General features: G+C 39.4%; 1 protein-coding gene across 5 annotated transcripts in view; it reads left to right on the forward strand.

The window, feature by feature from the left end:
- SNX10 (sorting nexin 10) overlaps positions 1 to 12,672 on the forward strand; it is an 82,166-nt gene that overhangs the window by 65,412 nt on the left and 4,082 nt on the right. For all 5 annotated transcript variants that reach the window (XM_001161850.7, XM_001161647.6, XM_063815275.1 and 2 more), the window contains 3 exons: positions 3,381 to 3,467; positions 6,944 to 7,044; positions 7,455 to 7,553. In XM_001161850.7, the coding sequence (XP_001161850.1) occupies positions 3,381 to 3,467; positions 6,944 to 7,044; positions 7,455 to 7,553 (287 nt within the window). The remainder of the gene's footprint in view (positions 1 to 3,380; positions 3,468 to 6,943; positions 7,045 to 7,454; positions 7,554 to 12,672) is intronic.

Below are 12,672 nucleotides of genomic sequence, written 5' to 3' on the forward strand. Positions count from 1 at the left end.
TTGTCTTCATATGGGGAATGCACTGGATATGGGCCCAGAAATAAATTAGCAGTTCTTGCATTAATGTTGGGCAAGAGGTCCTTGAACCAAGGCAGTAGCAGAGGGAATAGTTGTCAGTGGTTCCAAGAAGAATGACTATGAAGGACTTGGTCTGTGTGGATTTGGGGAATGAGTCAAACAGAGGGGTCTAGGAGAACTGGGTTTCTAGCTGGGGTTGGTGGGAGATGCTCTTCACTGAGAAGGGGAGCAGGATGCTGTGGGAAGGGTATGGACATGGCGTGCTCAAGGGACTTCTAGGTGGATCAGGCTAGAGGCTGGATCCATGGGAGAGGTGCCTGCACTGGGATGGAGCTTTGGGTGGGGTCCATCAGCTCATGCGAGGGGGTTGAATGTGTTGGGATGAGGTCACCCTAGAATTGCAATAGTGTGCAAAGAACAACAGCCTGGGATGGCTCTCAGGCACAGAAATGTTTCAGGATGCAGAGAGGGAAGAAGTTTGCCATCCACAAGAGAATAGTGATATTTAGCACTCCAACCAAATTAAAGATTTTCAGGATTGAAACAATATGTGGAGTCTTAGTGCTGCAATGAATTTTGAGTGTGCATTTAAAAGTTTAAGAGACACACACACATACACGGTGACAAGAGATGGAGGTGAAAAGCATAGACCAAGAGCAGAGTACCTGGATTTTTGCTTCTGTTTCCATCCCTGGGCAGAATCTGCTTTATCACACTGTGATTAGGGGATATTATGGATATTTGGTTTAAAAATGGTTTTTTAATCCCTCTTATAATTTAGAATGTGCTTTTAAGAAATGATGGTTGTCTCTTAATGTGCATGAAAAAAATAAATAGAGAAGAAGAAATAATGGCTGGGGCACAGTGGCTCATGCCTATAATCCCAGCACTTTGGGAGGCTGAGGCAGGGGTGTTGCTTGAGCCTAGGAGTTCAGAATCAGCCTGGGCAACATAGCAAGACCCTGTCTCTACAAAAAATTAAAAAATTAGCTGGGCATGGTGGCACCCGCCTGTAGTCCAGCTACTGGGGGCGGGGTTGGCTAAGGTAGGAGGATCATTTTAGCCCTGGAGTTTGAGGCTGCAGTGAGCTGAGATCGTACCACTGCACTCCAGTCTGGGTGACAGAGTGAGACCCTATCTCAAAAAACAGAAAAAAGAAAAGAAATAATGGCCAAAGAGCATCACTATAGTGTTATCTTGTGTGTTTTTTTTTTTTTTTTTGGCCAAGTCTTGCTGTTGTTGGCCCAGGCTGGAGTGCATTTAATGGCGTGATCTTGCTGCAACCTCCGCCTCCTGGGTTCCAGCAATTTTCCTGCCTCAGCCTCCTGAGCAGGTGAGATTACAGGCGCCCACCACCATGCCCAGCTAATTTTTGTATTTTTAGTAGAGACGGGGTTTCACTATGTTGGCCAGGCTGGTCTCGAACACCTGACCTCTGGTGATCCACCCGCCTCGGCCTCCCAAAGTGCTGGGATTACAGGTGTGAGCCTCGCCTATCTTGTTCTTATTCTGTCCCTTAAATGATTTTAAAAATACACAATGAAAATATTTTAAAATAAGACTTTTTGGAACAGTAATTCATAATCCCTGTCTACTGAAGACAAGCAGTGGGACAGAAGTCTCCAGTGCAAGGACAAAGTGTTGCCCTAGAAGGTGAAACTTGATAGGGGCGAAAGTTATTTTCAGAGTGTGGTGTATTTGTTTGATTAAAAAAAATCCTCTGTGATGAAGAGTCTCATTTAATTATCTGCATGATTCAATGGAGGTGCTTTGTCCAGAAAGCCCCCGATCTCTCTTTTTCTTCTGCTCTCAAGCGTTCATAGCCTGCCTCTCAGATGTGCCCCAACAAGCAATAAGAAATGCCTGAATTCCAGCATTGAACTCCCAATCTTATCAAAAAGCTCTAATATTTAAAATCAAACTCAGTTAGCAAGTTTATGATCACTGAGTAAATAAGTTCTACTTAAAAACTTATGTGAAACATGATACTTTTTTGCTGTACATTTTCAAATTTTTAAACTAAACCTATTTAGTAAAGAGCACCTGTTAAAAAGTATTGTTTTAATTTTTTTTTTTTTGAGACGGAGACTTGCTCTGTCGCCAGGCTGGAGTGCAGTGATGCAATCTCGGCTCACTGCAACCAACGCTTCCTGAGTTCAAGTGATTCTCCTGCCTCACAAGTAGCTGGGACTACAGGCACACGCCACCACGCCCAGCTAATTTTTGTAGTTTTAGTAGAGACGGTGTTTCACCATGTTGGCCAGGATGGGCTCAATCTCTTGACCTTGTGATTTGCCCGCCTCGGCCTCCCAAAGTGCTGGGATTACAGGCGTAAGCCACTGCACCCGGCCTATTGTTTTAAATTTTGCCCCATGTTTTCTATTCTTATTATCTTTATAAAAGAACAAAATTATCTACTGTGTATGATTTTTAATATCCCTGACTTCTATGTATAACACAAAGATATTATGAAGATGAAATGATTTAATGTAGGGGAAATGTATTTTAAAAAGAGAAAAGTTTTATGTAAAAGAAGGTGTTCCTCTTTCTATTAATAAGTTATTATTGCTTGTTCTCATGTGGCTGGGATGCATGCACAAAGTCAACTTCAACCCTCTTTGCTTACTTTTCCCATGAGCTTTGGTATCCTTTCTTTTTCTTCTTTTGATACAGGGTCTCGCTCTTTTGCCCAGGCTGGAGTGCAGTGGCACAATCAAGGGTCACGTAGCCTTGACCTCCTGGGCTCAAGTGATCCACCGTCCTCAGCCTCCTGAGTAGCTGGGACTACAGGCATGCACCACTGCGCCTGGCTAATTTTGTGTTTTTTGTAGAGATGGGGTTTCGCCATGTTGCCTAGGCTTGTCTCAAACTCCTGGGCTCAAGAGATCCTTCCAAAGTGCTGGGATTATAGGTGTGAGCCACCCTGCTTGGCCTGGTGCCTTTCTTATTTGTGTCCTAGGAAGCAACTTACCCAGAAGGGCCCATTGTTTCAGTTTAGAGAGATGAAGAAAGTAAGAAATGATCACTTTTTAAATTTGAAACAAACCTGAACCAATTAAGATTAAAAATTAAAAATCAGTTTTACAGTATATTTTGTCTTCAGATAACCAGTAAAACTATCCGGGAGTGCTCCCACCTCAGTTTTGCATTATTTAAAAAATTCCATTATGTGGCAAAAGTGTGTTCTAGATTTGCTCGTGGTGCCTGATTCATTAACTTTACTTCTTGTTTTTTAAAGGATTACAAGTACCACATTGGTTAAAGCTCATTTCAGTTTTGTTTTAGTGCAGTCGTTTGCTCAGTTCTTTCCAGTCCTACTTGCAGTTCTGAAGAATATTTCTTTGTTTATGATGCCATTACAGGAATTTGTAAGTGTCTGGGTTCGAGATCCTAGGATTCAGAAGGAGGACTTCTGGCATTCTTACATTGACTATGAGATATGTATTCATGTAAGTATGTAGTCAGTAGAAATAGTAATTTTGAAGGACTTTTATGGGATACATTTTATGGGATAAAGTTGACACTTGTAAAAGTTTTTCTCATTCAAAGAACTGAGTTTGAATGATTACAACTAATGCTTTTATCTTATATGAACTAGTAAGATGGTTCCTAAAGTTGAAAAATTACTTATTTGAATCCCTTATTGTTCCTTTGTTAATATTAATATTTTAATGTTTATTGCCTTCACATGTGAAGATGTGCACGCATCTAAAATGCATGGGTAAAGAGTACTTATAGCTCATTAATGGCATTTCTTATGATCTGCTATAGCATATTTCTGGATAATATAATGCCTGATAACCTTCAAGTTTGAGAGGATATAGAGTTCTTTGGAAAAGAGATGTGTGGTGTTTTATATATAGAATCAGAAGGTGGGAAATGGATATGTGCAATTATTGTGATTAATTTATCTAGAATCTGAGTAATTAATGTAATGAGTAAGCAACTAGAAATGATGTGCCTTGCGTGGATCCTACTGTATCACAATCTCTTGAAAATGTTGTGTGGTGTGTGGCCTTCTGTGACCATCTTAAACAAGGGTAAGCAAACTTCTCTGTAAAGGTAGTAAATATCTTCAGTTTGTGGGCCATACAGTTTCTGTTGAGACTACTCATATCTGCTGTTGCAGGTGAAAAGCAGCCACAGACAGTGCATAAATGAATGAGCATAATTGTATTCCAATAAAACTTTATGTGCAAAGACAGGTGTCAGACCAGATTTGGCCCTCAGGCTGTAGTTTATTGGCCCCGATTTTGAGGATAATACTCTTTGCATCTAAATCAGATGCATATCATCAGATGCAAACTAAATTAGTTCAACTGGGGAGCATAGCAATTGACCCAGATTGTATCCGTGACTTCATAGCACAAGTGAAGTAAAATTTAGCCATTATTTAATCTTCCCATTGTAAATAGCTAACTTGGTATATTGGACACCCAAACACCAGCTGTAGAACTTTTCTTTTTTTAAATTCTCCTTTCTTCTCTTTTTTCTTTGAAGTTTCCCCAACTTTGAAAATAGAAGAAAAACTCAGAACTGCTTTTTTGATTGTGTTGTAAAGCCATTCCAGGATATGCCATGTATTTTGATTCTGTTTTGGTTTTACTTATAAGCTCACACTAGAGTTTGCATTCTGTGTGGAAAATTATGACTATATAAGAATAAGCATTTGAAGTAAAATGAAATAGTTTTAGTTGCCTTCTAACTTTCTGTAAAAAAATTGTGCGTCCTTATCACACACTTCATGATAGGCATGAAATTTAATTATTCCCAGGAGTTAATGAAAGTATAGATTCTGCTCTGCTCTATAAATAGCCTGATGTAAATTCAGAAATCTCCATCTGGAGCCAGAAATGATGGGTTCCACAAATACTATTTGATGGTGTCCTGGCACTTTTCTGAAATGCTAATAAATTGACAATGGATAAGCCTTGGCTTGGTGGACAGCAAAAACAAGCAAATAGATTTATTAGAGGAACTTAATCAGTTAGTGATCTCAGTATCCTCTAATCTTGAAGAGACTTCCACTTGTCATACAATTAAAAGTGGATGGCAGAGCTAGGGAGTTCTGGTTGGCTTCTCTTAGTTGTTAACCCATAGAGCTTTGGAGGTAGAGAAGCTGGTCTTTAACTTGTTTAAATTAACCTCAAGGGAGATGATGTCACACAACTCTGGGATCTTAACGTTTACTTGGAATTTTAAATTAGTAGACCCTAGAGCTGGGTAGCCATCATAAATACTCCCCTGAACCTGCCCTGCAAATGAAGGACTTATGGATGGACCTTAGTCTGGTGTAGGTACCAGGTGGATTTTTAGTTATTGACAACCATGGTGGTTGTGAGCAGAGAAATTAAAGGGAATTTAAATGGACCCAGCCTGTGTGTGAGATGTCAGGAATCCCTGTAGTGGTCTGGGATTCTTTAGGGAGAGGGTACTGGGAAGATAACCTGCTCAAGCCTTGTTAGGGGACTAGTTCTGGTATAACATGGTCTGCAAACCTAGTCCCCAAGGAGCACAGTAGAGTGAGGCCCTGGTGTGTTATAAGTCCACCCACAGGATGTTATTTGCCACAAACTCCTTCCAGCGGGTTTTGCTGCCATATCGTTAAAGATAATGGGATTTAGACCAGTGGCTACCTTGGGGATAAGCCTTTTAACCTGTTCTGAAGTTTTCTGAACTTTACAAAGCATAAGCATACCAGGAACCATGTCATATATTTCATGAGAACAGTTTGAGAGCTAATGCAAATAATTACTTAGATTTCCCAAGGAAAACAATCGCTGGGCATATTAAGTGATAGAATAATAATTTTTGAAATAGTACTGATCTTGGGGGTAAAAAATTGTTTCTCATTTAGATTAGAAAATCGGATTTTGAAATACAGAGACTAGACTAGAGATACTCATATTTTCAAAAATCAGGAGAAACAAATATTTTGGTAGTCGCTTGTTTTACTCAAAGGAGAATATTTACTCTCGTCTTATGTTTACTCAAAGGAGAATATTTACTCTCGTCTTATGTTTACTCAAAGGAGAATATTTACTCTCGTCTTATGTTTACCCAAAGGAGAAGCATTGTGGCTGAGCTTAGCATGGGGACACCATCGGTGGCTTTTTCCAAGTCTGCCTTAGGATAGCTGGAAGGAAACCAACACTTAGTAACTAACAGTATTATTAATAGATAACATTGGTCAAGTGCTTATTATCAATCCTCACAACCACCCTGTGAATTAGATATATACTAGTTCATCCCATTTTAGCACTGAGGAAACTGAAGTTTGAGTGACTTGCCCTGTAGCAGAACCAGGACTGGAATTCCGGTCGGCCTGTCCTCTATGCCAGATGCTTATCCCCACGTACCACGGTCATTCTCTGGCTCGGACGGACATGCTCCCTCTCACATACAGTAGAGAAGGGAATGCTGTTCTCTAGGATTTCTGGTGATTTGTATGATCTGCAGGGTGGCCATGTCAAGGAGATGAAGATTTCTGCAATGTCTCATAAAGGGTCATGAGGAGGTGTCTCTAAGCCCCAAAGGCTCCTCCAGCTTACGTGGATGGTGGTAAAATGCAACGGATGAACCTGAGCTCCTACCTGTCATTTATATGTTAGGATTTATTTTTTATGATTTATTCTTGAAAGCAGTGCTCACAGGTGAGTAGGAGGCTCCTTCAGGATGCAGGGAGTGGCCAGGTCATACCTCACCCTGGGGCAACACTGCTTATTTCCACCATCCTGGCTGTCTTCAGGGCTGTTATGTTCCTGGGTTATGTGCAAGATTTCAGAGTACTGGCATAAATATAAATATTTGTTTGGTGGTTTAAATCCTATTTAGAGTGAATATTGAGATCATATTGTGAATTATAGATACAAGAAATGCATTTTTTTCCTCAGGTAAGACTCATTTTTCTACTTTTTCTGTACAGACTAATAGCATGTGTTTTACAATGAAAACATCCTGTGTACGAAGAAGATACAGAGAATTCGTGTGGCTGAGGCAGAGACTCCAAAGTAATGCGTTGCTGGTGTAAGTGATTTAGAGTATACTGTGGAGACTTTGTCATTATATTCAATATTTAAAATTGACGTTCATTAAGATATATAAGATATGAAGGATTTTTATAGGCTTTTGCCTTGATTACAATATGTAGCTTTACTTTCTTAGCTACTGCATCCGGATTTAAAATTTATCACTTAAATTTCACCAACTTTGATGGGTATAGGCCATGAAAGGCCTCAGAAATGTTTAAAGATGGGTTTTTCTTTAAGCTGACTTCCTCATACCCTTATTATATAACTATATAATGTATAATCATAATTATAGAATAACTGTGTGATAATAATCATCATACATAATTTGCCTCCACTTTGAGGGATTTCTGTAACAGAAGCACCTTGAATTAATCATTTAAAAACCTTTTTTTTCTTTCTCCTAAGACAACTGCCAGAACTTCCATCTAAAAACCTGTTTTTCAACATGAACAATCGCCAGCACGTGGATCAGCGTCGCCAGGGTCTGGAAGATTTCCTCAGAAAGTGAGTGTCCAGAAACTTCTGTGGCCAGACAAGGGGTGTGAGCAAGTGCTTTACAAGAGCTGCATGGTGGTGTGGGGAAGAGTGTTCCTGTTTCTGAAATGCAAATAATCTGCACTAGAGCAAAACCCAGTGGCCCATTTCCTATATTAGAGCACCATCTTGTGGCTCCCATCATCTCGTACATATTTGGGACCAAGTCTTCTAGAAAGAAAACAGTGAACAAATTGAATTAAATAACAAATATATGGTCCTTTAAGCTGTCAAGCAGATCTAAATGACATGGGCGTTTAGCTGACAAAAGTAAAAATTTGCCAGGAAACAAATATGCCTAATTATCAAAAGGCACTTCTTAAAAACTGTCTTTGTTTACAATGCTTAGAATTTACAGACCAAAATCAGCTCAGTAACGGGCTGCTAATATCCTTCTGGGTTCCTCTAATGGTTTAACGCTGATCTTTGAAGGGAATGTTTATAAAGGAGTATTTGGTGGCGTGTGAACAGTCTCAGTGAGTTATTAACTCTGGATTACTCTGTGATGGTGGGTATTGCCATTACAGCTGCCTGAGTTCACACTACCAGTGATTTCCCTCCCCCGATCCACTCTCTGGAATGCTGGAATACCCAGAATGCTAGAGGCCATATAGCACACTGATTTACACCTAGACTCCGAGGCCAGGCTACCTGAGTTCAGATTCCTCGCTCTGCCACTTACTAGCTGGGGGCTTGGGCAGATCATTTACCTCCTCTGCCTGTGTCTTCCCATCTATAAAATGGGGTAATCATAGTACCTACCTCATAGGGTTGTTGAGAAGATTAGACAAGTTAGTGACTGTAAAGCACTCATGACAGTGTCTGGCATGCAGTGTGTGCTATCTTCGTGTTGGCTGTTATTATCTTAATGCACTTAGACATGAGACAGCTTTTGCTTTCCTAATTTCCAATTTTGTAGATAAGGAAACAGGCTGAGTCATATGACTACTAGTTACTGACAGGACCCAGTCTCCCGAACTGTTTCTTTTTCTAGTAGTTTCAGGATCTGAAGTCATCTCCTTTGGGGTTCACTAAATAGGACCTTAGAGCTAGCCTGAAATAAATATACTGCCTCCTCCCCATTTGGCTCTCTCATAAAGGGTTTGGATATTAAGTATGCACATTAATATTAATATTTATTTCTATTAGATTGACTTAGTGCCTTTTCTTTGAAGGTGTCCTAGAGGCATACAGAAAGATCCAAGATTATAAATTGAGGGAGAGTGGGCCAATGAAGAGAAGCCAGAGGAATAAACATGGCAAGAGACCAGAAGAACTGATTAGCAGAGCCAAGTCCTCTGAAAACATTTCATTGTATTTTTTGGGGGTATCACAGGCATGGCAGGACAGAGACCTGGCCAAGTTTTTCCTGCCCTTTCCCCTAGAGGAGGCCTCTGATTTTAATTGTTGTCTCTATGAGGCCCAGGTGGCTGATGGCCTCTCCCCTGAGATGTGGTTCCTGCCACACAATTCTACAGAATTGCCTGTCACTCTAGTGTAGAACATGTTGTCCTCGGGGAGCTGTGGCATCTTGTCTTCTGTAGGGAAGTCTTATTTCAGGTCAGAAGACAGCACGTACCTCTGAATTATATTACTGGTTAAGTGCAGGGTATGTGTTTTTGACCAGAAATTACTTCGTTGTTTTGAACACAACCTTTCTATCCACAGTTGATCTACCCAAATTAATGACCCCGTGAGTGTCATTCAGCCATAGTGGGGTTATGCTTGTGCCAGGTTATTTTTGCATAGTGCATGGTTTGACTGTTTGCTGGTTGTATTTGATGCAGATGTCATAGTAGAAAGTGTCCTGGTTCAGGAACTCAAGGAGCCGGGTTCTAGGTCTCCCATAATCATGGTTCCTGGTTTTTTTTCTAGCTGCATGTGAGCCTTGGAACAGTCACTTCATTCCTTTTAAGCCTTTGTTTGCTATAGAGTGGGATAATATTACCCACACATAGCCAACCTCACTGGGTGGTTGTGTCCTACAGATGAAAAGGACTTGAAAAAAATTCTAAAAACCATGCAGCGATCCTTCATTCAATAGATGTTTATTAAGTGAATGCTTTGGGCCAGGCTGCGTGCCACGGACATAGGACTGCACAGAATGAACAAGTCCTTGTCCTGACACTTCCATTCTAGGGGGAGCACTGTGTACATATCCAGGGCTACGGCTAGATTCATTAACACTGAATCTGGATTGTCATCCGATTGGATTGTCAAATCATGGAATTGGCAGGGGGTTCTCTTGTGATATCATTTGTCCCACTGTGGTATGTGAACATTTGTCTACAAGTTAATATTTCACTTTAAAAATGAAAGCTGGTGCTTCCACACAGCCTAAACCTGAAGGAAGTGAGGAGTCAAATACCACAGGGCTGGCTTCAGGCCTGAACTGAGCTCTGCGGCCCCTGCTGACCCTCCCCAGCCTCCCTTCTGTGTCCCTCAGATCTGTGCTTGCCCGGGTTGTGTAAGGTAATACCCTCCATGTCTTTGCCCCTGGTGCCCCCTCCCCTCACCCAACCCGGGTCCACTTTAGGGAACTGGATGTGATGTGCACCTTGGCACTGTGTCTTGGCCCCGGTTTGACATCCTCTGAGCCCCCACTGGTTACCTGTTAAGTAGGGCCAGCCATCAATAGCCTGTACCTTGTTTGTAGAGGAATTTTAGGAACCACAGCATTAAAACATGGAAACATGCTTGTATTGTAGGTTTTCAGCGTGTATTTTTAAAGCCTGGTTTTCATGTGAGTTTTGAAGTTATGAACCAGAAGCACTAAATATGTTCAAACCTTTTGAAACCACAATGTCTTTGTATATGTGTATATATACCTATTTTTCTTTAAGGTCATTTGTGAAATGATACATATGTAATAAGAAAGTACTGATCTTTGTAGAGGAATTAGAAAATTGTTTCTTTGACTAGGTGCCAAATAAAAATAATTTCTACCATTTATCGAACACTTTCTACGTGTTTGGCATTTTACATGTTTTAGTCTCAGTACTAAAAATCTTAGGAGTTGGGTATTATCTCAGTTTTATAGATAAAGAAATTATAGGAAAGATGGATGTACTATATGAATCCCAGAACCTGGAAAATTTAAAATTAGCAGTACTCTTAAATGCTGGCTAAATTTGGTATGATTGTGAGATTTTTCAAATATATTCATTTTTCTTCAGTCTTAACTATAATCTCCCTTTTGTATTCTTGCCCCTGAGTAGTTATAAACTTAAAGTCCCTTCTAATAGTTAGGAAAAGAAAGTTATAGGCTAAAAAATATAAACTCAGTAAGTCTCTAACTATGAAAAATGGAATTCCTACTAATTTTTAGGTTTGAATGGGATTTTCAATTTAGGTTTGAATAGATTTGTTCATGACTGGGAGCCGCTTCCCTTCTTTACTGAATTCATCCCATTAATACAACTACATTTACCCTACAGTTTAGACTTTAGTATCATGGTTTTGTATTTCTTCAAATATTAAGGAATATTAAAGATTTTTTACAAAAGGCTAGTATTGAACCATGACAGCTAGTTTTACACACACACGATTTTTATGTCTTTGTGTTCAATAGAGGGCACCACAGCATAGATCATGAATGTCTTCAATGAAGATTTGTAGGTTTTATTTTTTCTTATAGTAAGAGCTAAACAGGCTGAGTTAATTTTTTTTTTCTACATCAAACTGCTAACCTTCCATGTACTATGCAGATATGTATATATATCATTGTATTGGGTTCAGCAGACCCAGGACATCCTTAGTTAGGATGAAATGATTTTGCATAGCTATATATTCTCAGCTAAACCAGCATATAATACATCTAATAAAATCATGTTGAGGAAAACTGCTTTTCAGCTGTGTCCAGTTTAGGGAAAAAAAATAGATTTTGCTTTGTTTAGTCTAAAACTGTTATGGGGAAAGGAATAACTTCTGATTTGCACTATAAATATCTTTCTAGAAATTCTTTTAAAATCCTAGAGGCTATTTTTTATTCCTTTTATAAAGTTTTGAAAATCATATACTTTTTAAATGGAGGTTTCTACAAATGACATTTTATTGACTGTTTTACAAAGTACTCTTTATATTAGGTTTGAAATTGATTTCGGGCTATTAGATTTGTTTGTGGAAAATATGGCACAAATATGACTAAGGAAAAAATAGTATTTAATATTATGATGGTGGCAGTCGCAGCCCTCTCTGATAGTAAGCCAAATAGTACTCAAAATAAATTAATTATGCTCACCTAACCAGATGGGAAAACACTCTCACAAATTTTCATTTTAAATTTCAGAATGAACTATCTGACTAAAATAAGCATATAAATACATTTAAAAATTATTTTTGCTTATTTAAAACTCATGGAGTATGGTGGCATGAATTTAGCCAGAGAAACAGAGGAGATTCCAAAAACCAAAACTGTACCTAGCCGACTCACTGGTTTGAACTCTAGGCCTGGGGGAGTGTTCAGATGTCCCCTCCCCAGCCACATCTTTCTTGCTCTTTGGAATTGTGAGCTGGGTGAGCCTGGCTCCTTCTCTTTTCATCTGTGTGTCCTCCAGATGGCAGTATTGAGCAGAAAAAGAAAACGCTGGGAAATAATGAGTCTAATGTACAGTAAAATTGGAAATTGAATTATAGCTCAAGAAAAAGGACAGTAGCCTTGAGGTCCCGATCAACCTGGACTCTGATCACTTTTGTTTGCTGTACCCATGTGTTAAGTTACTAGCAAGTTAATAACAACACGTGAGTGGTTCAAGGCTCAGTAGAATTGCTTCAGACATGAAATAAAGCTAAAATGAATTTGTGTCCAATATCATTGGCATTAGTGCTCATTACTTTTGTGGTGTAATGCCTCAAACCATCTAAAATCAATTTTAAAGATTACCCATTATTTTATAAAGAAAATAAAACACATTTCCAACAGAAACAAAGCCACGAGTACAATCCCATAAACAGTTCCTTGTACTTATGGCAGGCAGGAAACCACTGACAAAGGCCACAGGAAACACTCTGCTCAGACTTCACAGACTTCATGATCCAAGTTCATATTAATGGATTGTTGCTCTATAACTCTTCTCTTAATCTGAAGTAT

The sequence above is a fragment of the Pan troglodytes genome, chromosome 6, assembly GCF_028858775.2.
Source record: "Pan troglodytes isolate AG18354 chromosome 6, NHGRI_mPanTro3-v2.0_pri, whole genome shotgun sequence".
NCBI classification, from domain to species: domain Eukaryota; kingdom Metazoa; phylum Chordata; class Mammalia; order Primates; family Hominidae; genus Pan; species Pan troglodytes.